The 16,570-nt window shown below is 47.1% G+C and overlaps 1 protein-coding gene across 4 annotated transcripts in view; it reads left to right on the forward strand.

The window, feature by feature from the left end:
• The window catches only part of MAP3K13 (mitogen-activated protein kinase kinase kinase 13), a 197,552-nt gene extending 181,624 nt beyond the window's left edge, over positions 1–15,928 (forward strand). For all 4 annotated transcript variants that reach the window (XM_089332064.1, XM_008266584.5, XM_008266585.5 and 1 more), the window contains 4 exons: positions 6,044–6,833; positions 9,715–9,782; positions 12,783–13,080; positions 13,581–15,928. In XM_089332064.1, coding sequence (XP_089188190.1) covers positions 6,044–6,833; positions 9,715–9,782; positions 12,783–13,080; positions 13,581–13,682 — 1,258 coding nt within the window. In that variant the 3' untranslated portion in view covers positions 13,683–15,928. The remainder of the gene's footprint in view (positions 1–6,043; positions 6,834–9,714; positions 9,783–12,782; positions 13,081–13,580) is intronic.
• The last annotated feature ends 642 nt before the right edge of the window (positions 15,929–16,570 follow it).

The following is a 16,570-nucleotide window of genomic DNA, read 5'->3' on the forward strand; positions in this document are numbered from 1 at the left end:
AGTTCTTTTTAATAATGTAATAACTTAATAACACCCAAAACAAAAGCATGAACTTTAATAATAACCTGTATCCAACATTTGAATCCCCTCATTGGACTCCTTCCTGGGATTTCTGTGAAGTTTAAACAAAATGATATGTTAAATCATCTATCAAATCATAGGTGCTCAAAAAAATGGGTTTTCAAATAGTTTTAAAAAGATTTCTCTTGGCTGGCGCCGCGGCTCAATAGGCTAATCCTCCACCTAGCGGTGCTGGCACACCAGGTTCTAGTCCCGGTCGGGGCGCCGGATTCTGTCCCGGTTGCCCCTCTTCCAGGCCAGCTCTCTGCTGTGGCCCGGAAAGGGAGTGGAGGATGGCCCAAGTGCTTGGGCCCTGCACCCCATGGGAGACCAGGAGAAGCACCTGGTTCCTGGCTTCGGATCAGCACGGTGTGCCGGCCGCAGCGCCAGCCATGGCGGCCATTGGAGGGTGAACCAACGGCAAAGGAAGACCTTTCTCTCTGTCTCTCTCTCTCACTGTCCACTCTGCCTGTCAAAAAAAAAAAAAAAAAAAAGATTGCTCTTTCCCCACTTGATGATGTATTTACTTTTATTTTAATCTTAGAATAATCTTCCATTCACTTATTACTAAACTCTATATATAGCCTTATTCCTCCAAATAACAGAATCAGCGCTATCCTAGCTGAGTTAATGTAAAGGAAAGGAATGTCCTTCAACCTGGAGTGCAGGATCAACAGTGAGACTCAAGCTAAATACAGTAAGAATAAAGGTCATGAGAAAACACATTTAGGGTTTACACCTAAGCCACCATCTGCAGTGCCAGCATCCCATATGGGCACCAGTTCATGTTCTGGCTCCTCCACTTCCCACCCAGCTCTCCGCCAAGGCGCCTGGGAAAGCAGTGGAAGATGGCCCAAGTCCTTGGGCCCCTGCACACATTGGGGAGACTGGATTCTAGTTTCCTGGCTTCCATCTAGCCCAGCCCTGGATGTTGTGGCTATCTGGGGAGTGAACCAGAAGATGGAAGATCTTTATCTCTCTGTAACTCTGGCTTTCAAATAAATAGATAAATATTTTTCAGTAATATTTTCAGTAATATTTTACAGTAAGGCTGTCAGAGTGATAACCATTCTACCATAGCATGACTAATATAAATATAAACTTCCACTGAGGTTAGATTAATTCCAATTTTGCCTTTACTTACTGCCCCTGGCCATGTTATGGTCAGGTCCTGAGATGGTATTTTTGGATTGCACCTGGTACAACCCTTAGAGGACTCCCAAATACGTCTTTTATTTTGTTGTACTAATGAGGGACAGAGTCATCCACTGCCTCCTCCCTGCAGTCTACCTACCAGTAAAACCAAGATTCTGTAGGCATTGTGGCACAGCTGTTTAAGCCACCACTTGGGATGCCCATTTCCCATACCGGAGTGGCTGGGATTGAGTCCCACCTTCATTTCCGATCCAGCTTCTTTCTAACATACACCCTGAGAGGCCACAGATGATGTCTCAAGTACTTGAGTCCCTGCCATCCCTATGGGAGACCTGGATTGAATTTTTTTTTAAGATTTTATTTATTTATTTATTTGAGACATAGAGTTACAGACAGTGAGAGGGAGAGACAGAGAGAAAGATCTTCCTTCCGTTGGTTCACTCCCAAAATGGCCGCAATGGCCAGAACTGCGCCGATCCGAAGCCAGGAGCCAGGAGCTTCCTCCATGTCTCCCATGCGGGTGCAGGGGCCCAAGCACTTGGGCCATCTTCTACTGCTTTCCTGGGCCACAGCAGAGAGCTGGACTGGAAGAGGAGCAGCCAGGACTCGAATCAGCGACCATATGGGATGCTGGCACCACAGGCAGAGGATTAACCAACTGCACATCAGCGCTGCCCCCCTGGATTGAATTCTTATTTTTTGTTTTTTTGTTTTTGTTTTTGTTTTTGTTTTGTTTTGTTTTAAGATTTATTTATTTACTTGAAAGTCAGAGTTACACAGAGAGAGAAAGAGAAGCAGAGAGAGAGAGAGAGAGAGAGAGAGAGAGAGAGGGGTCTTCCATCCTCTGGTTCACTCCCCAGTTGGCTGCAATGGCCAGAGCTGCGCCTATCCAAAGCCAGGAGCCAGGAGCTTCTTCTGGGTCTCCCACACAAGTGCAGGAGACCATGAACTTGTACCATCTTCTATTGCTTTCCCAGGCCATAGCAGAGAGCTGGATCAGAAGTGGAGCAGCCGGAATTCAAACACGCGCCCATATGGGAAGCCAGCACTGCAGGCAGCAGCTTTAACCCACTACGCCACAGTGCCAGCCCCATGTTTTTAAGATCTATTTATTTATTTATTTATTTGAAAGTTGGAGTTACAGGAAAGAGAGAGAGAGAGAGGTCTTCTATCTGCTGGTTTACTCCCCTGAGCCAGGCCAGAGCCAGGAGCTTCATCTGGGTCTCCCATGTGGGTGGCAGGAGCCCAAGCACGTGGGCCATCTTCCACTGCTTTTCCCATGCTGTTAGCAGGAAGCTGGATCAGAGGTGGGGCAGCCAGGACTTAAAAAGGCACAGTACCGGCCGCGGCGGCCATTGGAGGGTGAACCAACAGCAAAGGAAGACCTTTCTCTCTGTCTCTCTCTCTCACTGTCTACTCTGTCTGTCAAAAAAAAAAAAAAAAGAAAAAAAGAAAAGAAAAGAAAAGAAAAGAAAAAAAGAAAGAAAAAAGGCGCAGATATGGGATGCTGCAGCTGGCGGCTTTACCCACTATGCCACAATGTCAACCCCTAGATTGAGTCTTTGCCTCCTGGCTTTGGCCTCACTCAGCCCTGCGAGTTGTGGCAATTTGGAAATTAAGTCAGTGGGTGGAAGGTGTCTCTCTCTCTCTCTCTCTCTCTCTCTCTCTATCTCTGCCATTCAAATAAATAAACCTTCAAAAGTAGAAAAGAGAACTACAGTCGGCCCTCCTTCCATATCCATGGGTTCTATATCAACAGAGTCTACCAAATGCAGATAGAAAATCCTAGGGGAAAAATATTGCATTTGGACTGGACATGTACAGACTGATTTTCTTGTCATTATTCCCTAAACACTACAGCAACAGCTACTTAAATAGTATTTCCCTCACCTTAGAGTTTGCTAGAATCATAGGCTATAAGGCCACACCCCAGACTGACAGAATCAAAATCATCTTACCAACTCTTTATTCACAACAAACATCCAGGTTTGTGCTCTGACTACTGACTAGACCAGGCTGGAAGTTAGGAGAGCCTTCCTGTCTGGATTCTACCGCTGAGGAGCCATGAAGCCATAGCCACACTGGCTGGGCTTTGGGTTCCCTGTGACATACGTGGAGGTGGGGCTGTATCTGTGGTCCCCAAGCAAGGCCTGGGATCCCTGAGGGCTTACACAGAGATGTCGTGGAGGCTGCCATCTGCCGTGGGATTAGAAAGTTAAGGAGAGGGAGCCCTGTAGGGAGGCGCTCTCCCCACACACCATCCCTCTGACCTTAGCAAGTTCTTCTATTCTGTTCTATTTACTGTTTTTTTTTTCTTTCATAATAATCCATTTGGGAGAAGGATTCTGTTGTTAAAAAAACAAAAGTTTGGATCTCCAGCTCTAAAATCTCCAGTTTATTTTTATCTGTCTGGTCCCAAAGAAGGGTGAGGTGACTCCCTGGCAGGAAGGAAGTGGCAGTACTTCCATGGCACTCTGCCATGAGTCACTTCATCAGCTCAGAAACCACGTACTGTTTGCCTCTAGTCTTTGGAGCCAGTGTGGGCAAGTTGAGCTTCAGGCTTCTGGCTTCTTCCTGTACATGATCTTCGTGGCTAGCCCAGTGGGCAATAGGAAATGGAGCTATAAGAGGACCTCCTCCCTTTATGACCAAACTAGATTGCCAGCGTCACTCCTCATTAGCCTTCTCTTACCACCTCGGTGCATCCTCCTGGGCTCTCTACTTTATCCTCCCTTCCAAGATCCTTCCCTTCCTTTCCCTTCTTTCAAGACTTATGGAGCAGGGTTCCTTGATCCGGTCCTTCACACACAATAACAAGACCCTCGGGGAGGCCATGTCTAGGCCCAAACCCCTGAACTTAGCCTCTTGGGTGATTAACTTGAAGTTTCTTTCTCTGGTTCTAGACCTCTTTACTCTGTCATCCCTTGGAGATCTTCCCAGATTCATCATCTGACATTGCTTAAGGTGGTCAAATACCCATACCCCACCTTGACATACTGGCACCAAATTGACAGCTAGGACTGTGAGGAAGAGATCAAGAAGCCTGTGCAGGGGCTGGTGTTGTGGTATAGCAGATCAAGCCAACACCTGTGATCCTACATTTCATATAGTCGTTGATTTTTGTCCCAGCTTCTCTACTTCCTATCCAGCTCCATGCTAATGGCCTGGGAAAACAGCAGAGGATGGCTCAAGTGCTAGGGCCATTACCACCTATGTAGAAAACCTGGATGAAACTCTTGGCTCCTGGCTTTGTCCTAGCCCACCCCTGGCCATTGCAGCCATTTGGGGAGTGAACCAGTGGATAGAAGATCTCTCTCTCTCTCTTTCTCTCTGTAATTCTTTCAAATAAATAAATCTTAAAAAAAAAAAAAAAAAAAGAGGGGTCCAGCACTGTGGCACAGCTGTTAACACTGTGGCAGAGGGTTAAACCACCACCTGCAGTGCCAGCATCCTATATGGTGCCAGTTTGTGTCCCAGCTGCTCCACTCCTGATCCAGCTCCATGCTAATGCACCTGGGAAAACAACAGGAGATGGCCTGGACCTTTGGGCCCCTGCTATCCACATGGGTGACCAGGAGAAACTCCTGACTCCTGGTGTTAGTTAGCCTGACCCATCCCCTGCCACTGTGGCCATTTGGGGAATGAACCAGAAAATGGAAGATATCTCTCTCGCTCGCTCGCTCGCTGTCTCTCCGTCTCCCCCCCACCCCCGCTGTAACTCTGCCTTTTAAATAAATAAATAAATCTTAAAAAAAAAAAAAAAGAGGAGCTGGCACTGTGGCACAGCAGGTAAAGCCGCAGCCTGCAGTGCCAACATCCCATGTAGGCGCCGGTTTGAGTCCCAGCTGCTCCTCTTCCTATCTAGCTCTCTGCTATGGCCTGGGAAAGCAGTAGAAGATGGCCCAAGTCCTTGGGTCCCTGCACCCACATGGGAGACCTGAAAGAAGCTCCTGGCTCCTGGCTTCAGATTGGCATAGCTCCTGCCATTGAGGCCAACTGGGGAGTGAACCAACAGATGGAAGACCTCTCTCTCTCTCTCTCTCTCTCTTTCTCTCTCTCTATCTCTGCCTCTCCTTCTCTCTCTGTGTAACTCTGACTTTCATATAAATAAACAAATAAATCTTTAAAAAAAAAAAAAAGGAAGGAAGGAAGCTAGCTAGCTATAGAGGGGCCAGTGTTGTAGCACAATAAGTTGGCCCATGGTCTATGACACTGATATCCCTTATTGGGGTGCAAGTTCGAGTACCAGCTTCTTGTCCTGGAATCCAGCTCCCTGCTAATGTGCTTGGGAGGGCAGCAGAAGACGACCCAAGTGCTTGGGCCTCTGCCACTCATGTGGGATACCCAGATGGAGTTCATGGCTCCTGGCTTTGGCCTAGCCCTAGCTGTTGCAGGCATTTGGGGAGTAAACCAGCAGATGGAAGATCTCTGTGTGTGTGTGTGTGTGTGTGTGTGTCTCCTTTTCTCTCTGTCACTCTTTTGAATAAATAATAAGATCTTTTAAAAATAAAGAAAAAGAAAGATAAAAAAGATAGAGAAAGATTTTTAATTCTACCCTGTAGGGAGGGAGGGAGGCACAGAATAAAAAACAAAAGATATAAAGGAAATCTCCCATTAGTGGATATTTAGGTTGTTTCCACCTCTCACTATTTTAAGCAATAGCATAATATAACATCATCAAACGTATATCTTTGTGCACATCTGTTATCTTCACAGGGTAAATCCCTGTAATTGTGACTGTGCATTCAAGGGGTGTATGTATTTTAAGGCTTGGAATACATTTCTTCAAACTTGAATGTGTGTAATACCAAACCTGCTCTTTCTCCAGGCCAGATCTGTTGAGATCTGAAGGTATCCCCAGTGCTGAAGTAGCTCCTACTGCATCCCCCTTGTCCGGAAGTCCCAAAATGTCCACCTCAAGCAGCAAGAGCCGATATCGGAGCAAACCACGGCACCGCCGCGGGAACAGCCGAGGCAGCCACAGTGACTTTGCAGCCATCTTGAAAACCCAGCCAGCCCAGGAGAATTCCCCCCATCCCACCTCCTCCCCACCACAAGATGAGTCCCAACACCCTTCTGTCCGTCACCATACTCCTCTGCAGCAGCAATACCAGCAACCCCCTCCTGCCTTGTCTCAGAGCCCCCACCCCAGACTCAATATGCACGGACAGGACATTGCAACCTGCGCCAACAACCTGAGGTATTTCGGCCCAGCAGCCGCCCTGAGGAGCCCACTCAGCAACCATGCTCAAAGACAGATGCCAGGCTCCAGCCCCGACCTCATCTCCACAGCCATGGCAGCAGACTGCTGGAGAAGCTCTGAGCCGGGCCAGGGCCAGCCTGGCCCCTGGGGCTGCTGTCAGGCTGGCCCATATGACCCTTACCTCCAATGCAGGCCTGAACAGTGTGGGTCCTTAGACACACCCACCGCTGAGCCCGTGGGGAGGAGCCCCAACCTTTCCAAGTCACCAGCACACAATCCCCTCTCGGAAAATGCCCAGGGTCCTGAGAAAAGGGAAGAAAATGAATTTGATGGCTGTGGGTCTGCCTCATCACTTGGCACCCCTCATCACATGACCCCCCCAGTGCTACCTCGAAAAACAAGGCCCCTGCAGAAGGTAAGGTATCACGACAAGGGTAATCTGTGTCATGCCTTCAGAGAATACCAGAGCCTGTCATTTTATGCACGTTATAAAAGGGACATACAAAGGACATGTTTTATAAATGGATGAGATAATAACATAAATAGAAGTCTTTTAAATACTTGCTTTCCACACTGCTTAAGGGAGGGACCAGGGAATACCCTGTGGGAACTGCAGAACCAGGGGAATGATTGAAATGTGTATTACTTTATAGCCAGATAGCCGTACTTGGGGGATGTGTGATCAACACAGTTTGGCAATCGTTACCCTAGAACCCTGGTCCTGAGGAGTGTTGCAGGAAGGAAGGCTCCCGTTATAAAACAAGTTTGAGAACCAGTATTCTCTGTGCCCTCTTGGAGGTTCCTAGTGCACATAAACAAATCACGGGCTTTGAGAAACCCTGTGGTCAGCTTGTTTAATCCAACATTTCCCTCGCCTATTTGTGCAGCTTTTTAAAATAACATCTAGTAAGTCCCCTCACAGAATTTACTTTCTGCATGTTATACTTTGGGAAACATGGCCTTTATTAATAAGCATCATGACCCAGCAAGTTTAATAAAGATGAATAAAAATGAAAATATAAATAAAAAAGATGAATAAAAAATAAAAATTAATAAAGATGCCTTTATTAATAAGCATCATGACCTCATGCACTGGCTGCCTGGCGCCTCATAGCTGGGAGCCAGTCCACCATTGTGGGAATCAGGCAGATCTTAGTGCAAAGTCAGGTTCTTCCACCTAGTACATGTAGAGACAGAGAGGTCTGCCATCCGATGCAGAGCTGGGCCGATCTGAAACCAGGAGCTTCTTCCAGATCTCCCACATGTTGGCAGGGGTCCAAGCACTTGCGCCATATTCCACTGCTTTCCCAGGAGCATTAGTAGGAGCTGGTTCGGAAGTGCAACAGCCAGGATTTGGACCAGTGATATGGGATGCTGGTACTGCAGATGGCAGCTTAATCCAAATTAAAAAAATTTTTTTTTAATTTTTAAAAGATTTACAAGTAGTACCCTTATGAATCTTGATTTCCTTGTCCTTAAAATGGGCCTGTAAATGGACTCTGCCTCATGTTGTTATGAAGATTAAATGAGCAAATACATATAAAGCATTTAGAACAGGCCTGACCCGCAACAGCCTTCTAAAAATGTGTGTTCATTCGCTAGTGAGTCAGAAAATAAGATTATGGGTGAAAACTGCTTAGAACATGGTAAACACCCACTGGATTCTAAGCCTTGATTCATCTCATCAGTGTTATTCATCTGCAACTAAGTTGAAAGAGTGAAAGGATCTAGATTATCAATGCCATCTTTTTGGTAAACTAGGCATTTGGTAAAAATTAGTGGTAAAAATTTGGTAAAAAATCAGTGAAGCTGAAGGTCGTTGCCTTAGAATTGTATTTCTTCCTCTATAGCTGCCGCTGCTAGTGCCTGAGCATCCCCAGAGGTTACATTGTGTTTCAAGTGATTGCAGCTGATTTGGGCTGATTGATTCTCTACGTCCCCTACCACCATGGCCAGTAACGTGTGTTTTTTGGTTATGACATTATTAGGATATAATGGGCATACCATCAAGTCCTTCCTTTTAAAGTATATAATTCAATGCTTTTATCCCCAGTGTTGTGCAGCCATCACAACCAATTTTAAAGCATTTTCATCACACCAGAAAGAAACCCCACACCCTTTATCAGTTACCCATCCCCAGACTGTCCCAAGGAACGTGGATTTTGGAACCATCCTGATGCCACTTTGATGCCACTTTGGTGCCATCTGTGGGTCTACAGGCCGCAGCCTCAGCCTCATTAGGACTGCTCTTCCCCATTGCAGCTCAGCTTCCCTTTATCAAGATACACTCCCCTGGGTATTCTAGGATGGCACTCATGTCAGCAGACAGGGTAACTCCATCTTGTATCTTTCCTGTTCAAAAAAACATATCAGAATACAAATGAGAAAGAGTCATGATGTTTTAGAACTGATTTTTAGATATGTAAATTATCCCCACCCTCAGTAGAGTTACTTGGACCCAGTTACCCACTGCACAAGAAAGAGAGCCAAGCATCGTGGTGCTGTGGTTAGAACAGTGCTGTCACATGAAGCTGCTCTTCCCATGCCCTTGTTGTGAGATGAGATCTTTGTAAAAGATGTCATCTTCTTGGTTGGCACACTTACTCAGCCTTCCAGACCAACCAAGGACCTATCGTGAGACCTCATATGTCTCAGCCGGAGCTCCCTTATCCCTGCGAACATGCTGACTCAGTAAAACTGCAGTAGGCACCCCTTTTTTAAAAATGGCAAATAATTACTCTTTATATATATACATATATATATATGTATTTGTGCGGATAAGTATCTCTTTTGTGTGCAGTATTGTATTCATGGTGGCATGAGGAATACAATACAAATACAAGACATGGTCTGACCCTCAAAGAATATATATCTTAGTATCACTATAACATTAGTGAAAAAGTATGTAACAGGGGAGTTGCTGGGCTTTGAAGAACTGAAAGGTCACTTCTTGGTGGAATCTCTAAGACAGAGCTGGGACCACCGGTAGCAATGAGACTTCCCCCAAGACCTCCTCTCCAGCTTCCCTCTCCATCTCACCCTGTCATGGAATATTTGTCTCCCTGAGGGCTCAGATAAAGTCTCACAGAGTTCTGTATGTCTCCCAGGGCCTGCCATAATGAACAACCAGGAAAAGTTGCTAAATGAGTAAATAAGGATATGTATGACTAAAGGTGACACACATCAAGCTACTGCCAAGTGCCTTTTGATGCTAATTAAATCTTTAACAGGTACTGGGGGATAGGGATGAGAGGGAGTGATGTTGAAATAAATTCTTTTCTCCTTGTTCTCCTCAGAGTGGGGATGACTCCTCAGAAGAAGAAGGGGAAGTAGACAGTGAAGTTGAATTTCCACGAAGACAGAGGTAAAACCAACAAACACACGATGGCTTTCAGTGAAATGATGGAATTGGGTTGGCTACCCCTGTTCGATCACATGTCACTGCCAGGCCCCTGAGTCCACGTTTCTCCACTGCCACATTTTGGCAGTTGGTTATGCACAGCAGAGCCTGTTCATCAAAATGCACTTCATAGGAACTTCAAGATGAGGAGCATGAGCAGATTCAATTGAAAATGCAGAGGGCCATTTGTAAACAATAGCCATGATGTTCATCAGTAATTTTATCTGTTTACTGCACTTCCCTGTGTGAGCCTATTCAGGCTGCTATTAAAAAAAAAAGAAGAAAGAAATGGGTGGCTGAAAACAGAAGTTACTCTCTCACAGTTCTGAAGACTAGTAAGTCCAAGATCAAGGTTGCAGATAATGCAGTTCCTGGTGAGGGCTCTGCCTGGCTTGTACACAGCCACCTTCTCACTGGGCCCTCACATGGTTGGCAGTCAGGGGATTCTCTTTTTGGTAAGGTCCCAGCCTTACCAGATTAGGGTCCCAGCCTGATAACTTCATTTTAACCTTAACTACCTCCTAAAGACCTGTCTCCACATACAGTGACACTGGGAGTTAGGGCCTCAACATAGGAAATGCAGGGGTGGAGGGGCAGACACAGTTCAATTCACAGCATTCCCCATGCCTTGGATTTTATGCAAACCTAAGTATGATTACATTATTTGAGTGTTGAGTCCTCCTTTAACCCAGCCTTAGAAATAGCCTCCAGGGTTACGTGTCTGGCCTCATAGTTAGGATACTGCTTGGGATGCTCATGTCTCATGTTGGAGCACCTGGGCTCTAGTCCTGGCTGTGCTCCTCATCATGGCTTCCTGCGAATGAACACTCTGGGAAGGAGGCAGCAGGTGATGGCTCAAGTAGTTGGGTCCCTGCCACCACATGGAGACCAGAATTAAGTTCCTGGCTCTTGGCTGGGCCCAGCCATTGCAGGTACTCGGGGAATGAAACAATGGATGAAAGTGCGTCTCTCTCTCTCTTTCTCTCTTTCTCTTTCCCTCTGTCTCTCTCCCTATCTCTCTGCTTCTCAGTAACAAGTACATAAAAATTTTAAAAGGAGATACCTTCTGGCTTAGCTAACAGTAACAAATTTGCTGGCATTCTTAAAGGAAGAGCACCTCCTTTTACTTCTAGAATGAAAGATGCCCCTTCTTAGAAGTGGGAAAGGTAGTTTCCCTCCCAGGAGGCCTTTTCTGCTAATAGACATTCTGTCTTTACAGTGCAAGGCTAAGGCTGTAAGAATCTCCCAGGAGGGTCTGTGCACCTGCCCTCAAACAGGAATTCCCGAAACACTCAAGGGACTCATACACTTTTGGTAGTTTTGGGTGTCTGATGTAAATTCCATTTACGTTTTTACTTCATGATTTTGCTTTTTAAGTCATAATATTCTCCTCCTCTCCCTTCTGGATTACCAGCCTTTAGAACCTGTGCAAGGCCCACTTTCAACTTTTCTTTCCCACAGGGCTTCCTCTATCTGGGCTCTCGCCAGCCTCTTTCCCACTCTTCCCCACCACCTGGCCTGGCCAGCAGAACTGCTCGTACTAAGAAATACAGAAAGGGCAATGGCAGAAGAAACAGTCTTCTTTTTATTATTTGGTTTTAAATTAGTGTAAGCTAACAGCATTCATATTTACTAAGCTACCTGTAAACAATGGGGGAAAAATGAGAATCTTTTGGAAATTCTCTTCTTAGGAGCTTTGACTACAGCCCAGTGTAAACTGGAAGGCGCCAGCAACTGGCTCGGCAGAGCTAGCTGCAGTGAACGCTGCTTCCCAGCTCATTTCAGCAGTTAAAAAGGCACTTAGCCTTTCAGGGTGGCCACACTCCGTGCACACTGGGCACTAGGAAGTGTGGCTGGGGCGGTCTGGGGGCCAGAGAAGGACCCTGATCAGGACATGAGTAGGCCCGGCCCATGCCTTCTCTGACAGGGAGGCTTCGAACAAGCCACTTCCCTTCTCTGGCTCCAGTTTTCCTATTTGGGAAATTAGATCAGAGAATCTCAAAATCTCTCACCGTGAGAATCTATGACAGTCTGAATAAGAAACCTAATTTCACACAAACATCTCGGCACTGTGCATACATGGACACAGTGTGATTAGACAAGCTGGGTTTTTTCAAAGACCAGTGATAGGCATCAGCTTTGGGTTGTGATGTTTAGTTACACAAACGCATAGCGAAATAAAAAGGGAAATTTAGGTTTCCCTTTTGTGTTAGTCACTGCAGGCTTTACCACGGACTGGGTGGCCCAAACAACAGACTTCTTGTGGTTCTGGAGATTGGGAAGCCCCAGATCAAGACGCCAGCAGATTCGGTTGGCTCTTCCGGGTTTGCTGATGGCCACCTTCCCTCCGTGTCCTCACATGGCCTTCCCTCCATGCATGCAAGTGAAAGACGGAGAGACAGAACTCTTCTTCCTCTTTTTCCCTTAAGATTTACTTACTTATTTTGAAAGTCAGAGTTTCAGAAAGAGAGAGAATGTCTTCCATCCACTGGTTCACTTCCCAAATGGCCGAACCGCCAGGGTGAGCCAAGATGAAGCCAGGAATTCCACCGGGGTCTCCCAGCTGGGTGGCAGGGCCCCCAGGACCTGGGCCATCCCCTGCTGCTTTCCCAGGTGCATCTGCAGGGAGCTGGATCTGAAGCGGAGCAGCTGGGCGGTGAGCCTTCGCTCAGACACAAAACATGGGTGCGGCAGGTGGCGGCTTAACCGGCCCAGAAATCTTATAAAGCCACCTATTTGATTAGGACCGCACTCTGACGGCTTCATTAAATTTCACCTGTGGCAAGCGCTGTCTTGGAACAGACACAGACACCCTGGACGTCAGTGCGGGGAGCGGTGGGCCCACAGCCCCTCCGCACTGCTTGAAAACTAGGTTCTCCTGTGCCGGGGTCTGGGTGAGGGTGGGGGTTTCAGACAGGAAGGCGGCGGCCCGTGATTAAGTGCCTCTGCCCCTCGCGCCTCCAGGCCCCACCGCTGCATCAGCAGCTGCCAGTCGTACTCCACCTTCAGCTCCGAGAACTTCTCCGTGTCTGACGGAGAGGAGGGAAACACCAGTGACCACTCAAACAGCGCCGAGGAGCCGGCCGGCAGGCTCGAGGGCCGCCTGGCCGAGCAGCTGGACGACCTGCTGTCGCAGACGCCCGAGATCCCCATCGACATCTCCTCACACTCGGACGGCCTCTCGGACAAGGAGTGCGCCGTGCGCCGCGTGAAGACGCAGATGTCCCTGGGCAAGCTGTGCGCCGACGACCGGGGCTACGAGGTGGGCGCTCCCCGGGCCGTGTCCTCGCGGCGCCCTCCCCTCGCGCTCCGGCGGCAGAAAATGGGCGGAGGGAGGGCAGCCTCGCCCGCAGGCCGCCACTTCCGGGGCTGATTGCAACCTCACCGGCTCGCGGCCCCACTCCCTTGCGAGGCACGTGAGGGCGGCACGCTCAGGACAGGCGGGATAGCGCGGTGCCTGTAGGCGGAATCCGACCCTGCCCCAGCGTGTGGCCGTCCCCGGGCAATCCGTAGGGCAGGCTCCTTCTCTGTAGCACGGTGGCGGTGACAGCACCGGTCTCCCAGGGTTCCTGCGAGGATGAAGTGAGTTACCAGACACAGAGCCCTCGCAGCGGGGCCCAGCACTGCAAACCCGAGAAAAGGGGCGTCGGCGCCCCGCGCCTCTCACAAGCACCGCCCCGGGTCGCGTTTTCCCGCCGCCCCCTCCCGCGAGGCGCGCGGTCCGTGCCCACTGAGTGACCCTGTTTTGTCTTGGCTCTGCAGAACCCGATGCAGTTTGAAGAATCGGACTGTGACTCTTCAGACGGGGAGTGCTCCGACGCCACGGTGAGGACCAACAAACCCTACAGCTCCGCCACCTGGTAACGAAGAAGCAGCCGGTCCTGAAGCCCCCCGCACGCGGCGGTTCACACCCGCCCCACCCCCAGACTCCGCCCACCCTCTCCCCGCTTTTTGCCTGGGAAGGGAGCTGCCCCGTCTTCACTACCCCTAGAAACGAGCTGCAATAACAGGAACATGAGACTTCGCAAATCTCTGGAGAAAAATACCCAAGTGAAATTAAGTCTCACTGAACATTTCAATCAAGAATGGCAGGGATCTATTTTATTGAATATTCTAGCTACTGTAACATTGATATTTATTTTTGACATTTTAACACTTTATACTGTAAAGAGTGAACTATATATGATATATAGAGAGACACAATAATTTCTTGAAAAAAAAAAGAAAAACAATGGAAAGAAGTGGAATTTAGGAACAACATCATTTGGAATTTGTGGGGCTGGGAGGTACTATTGCTGCTTCAACAGGGGACCAGTTCCTTGGCCATAAGTGATGGCAGAAGAGCCAGAGCAAGACATACTGAACATTTTAGCTTGTGAAGGACAAAAGAAAGGCAGGTGACTTGTGAACAGATCACGTTCAGTCCAAACAGCTTGTCCAGGTGGAGGATGGACACGATCTAGAGAAGTTGGGTGAACAGATGCTGGCACCCGCGGTCTTTGAGGGCGTGTGCTTCCTGTGGGCGGAAACAAACTGTATGCGGAAGCTGATTTCATTTTCAAGTTTATAAGCAGCATTTGGTAGTGAGGCTTGCAGATAGTCCCTGGCGAATACTCCCCTTGTTAATGCTGTCACTGTCACTACCTTGACCAATGTGTTATCTTGACCAGTGTGTTGATCTTTTAGATTCACGTGCCGCTTTCTTGTAGCTTATGTCCTTTCCACCTGTTAGCCACTTCCTTTAGGAAAAAGGGTTGGGGGGTTCTGAGGAGAAAAGGATAGGGAAAAAGAGCATTTGCAACAGTGTTAGAAAAGCATCTGTAGAATTTGTGAAAATATATCCTCAGGAGGGCTCAGTGCTGTCTGCTGGAGTCATTTTGACTCAAGCAGCAGAACAGCCTTTGAAGGCAGCTAGGATGTCCGTCTGTGTCCAAGCCCAAACCCTCCTTTGTTTTTGTTCAATAACACATTCTGTCCTGAAGCTTTAGTGACTGACTACACTGTCAGAATAAAGGCAAGCTAGGCAGCTTAGAAAAGCAAGCAAACCCTTTCCCAGCACAATAGCGTTTTTGTTAACTACTACTTGCAAAATACATTTTACTTCACTCTGAATCAAAACCGTTCTTGGATAACTGGATTTGGAAATTTGTGGAAAGAACAACTGATGCCAAGCAGGGATTGGAAAGACTTTACATTGTCCCAAGCACGAGGAGGTCCTTCCTGTCTCCAGGGTCACGGACTCAGAAAAGCATCCCAAGGTAACTCCACAGCACCTTGGCTTAAAGGAAAATTTTAACTAGAATTCTCTGTACAAACCCACGTGGACCTCGTTGCTGTCTCTGTCTGCAAGACAGGTCACTGTCAAACGACCTCTGTAGACTCTTGAAGCTCTGACGGCACATCATGCTGGAAGTTAGGGGAGACTTGCACATTCAGGTATTAAAGCATTTCCTGTGCAGGTGAACATGTTGCCCCTCCTCCGGGTTCCACTGACCGCATCAGCCAAAAAGGAAAGGCAGGAGGGAGTTGAGAGCAGTTCCTTTCGCTTGTCTGATCCCTCCATTTGTTTACACTTTATGTTGAGACATTGATTTAAAATGTAGTGTCTGTAATTTATAGCATCTAGGTAGGATGAAGGAAAATGTGTAACTTATACAGAGGACAGTATTGTTTGCATTAAATTATTCCATTTTGTATAAATTCTGTAGCTGGACTACATGAATGATCTTAAGTTATGACATTATTATTGTTATTTTATATTATCATTCTCATTTTCTGTAGATCAGAAGGTGTGTTTTACGATGTAACACAATGATTGTGTTTATTGCTAACCATGAATTACAATGGATTTCATGATTTTAATGAAGGAATGAAAATGGAACTGCCATTGGGGAGCTCCCTGGTATTCATCTGAGCTGTAATCCCTAATTTTCTGTGTCCAGCAACAATCATCTGAGGATGTGTGTCCCGCCCTGAAGCCCAGTGAACACATTGTAATTTTGACTTGACCATGAAAGCTCCTAAGCGGGCAGATGACTGAGTGGATGGACAAGTAGTTCAAAAGCTGTATACTTTCCCAAGTTTCCTAAGAATAAAATCATGGGACTACACTGGAAGCAAAAGAGAATTATTTAACACCCTGAAGGGGAGAGACCCAGAGAGTTTCTGCATGGAGCTCCTGGATTGGTTGTGAGAATTGAGTATAGTTTTTGATCTCCTTCCTGCCAAAGCCCACAAAACCAATTTTTTCTCTCCTAGTTGGGAGTAGCAGAAAGAGTCAAAAAAGAATACACATATATGCTAATATATGTTAATATACATTTATATAATGTACATGGCATAAATATGTGACATGAAACACCTAGCTGTGTTGTCATCCATAACAAGACTAGAGAAATTCCAGAGGAGACCTGTACCGCTTGAGGATCATAAGGCTGGAAAGCACCTTGGGAGGTCACATTTTCCATCCATACAGATCACGTGTATTGTGGGCATCTCTCTGGTTCATTACTCCTTGGAATGGAGATGCTACAACTCCATATCCTCTTCTGGTCCAACATAAAACACAAGTTTCAGTACACTTGAGTGTGTCCAGTTCTTTCTCACCTTCAGTGGCAACACAGAAGACCTGAGGGTCAATGGTCTGCCTACAAAACCCACCCATTTTAACTCCTAACTTCCATCTGTTTTTTAAAGTTCTCACATTGGCTATCATGCTAATTCTGCCTTATCTGGATTAACCATATGAGCAT

The sequence above is a fragment of the Oryctolagus cuniculus genome, chromosome 4 (assembly GCF_051225735.1).
Source record: "Oryctolagus cuniculus isolate XC-2025 breed Fujian yellow rabbit chromosome 4, ASM5122573v1, whole genome shotgun sequence".
Taxonomy (NCBI): domain Eukaryota; kingdom Metazoa; phylum Chordata; class Mammalia; order Lagomorpha; family Leporidae; genus Oryctolagus; species Oryctolagus cuniculus.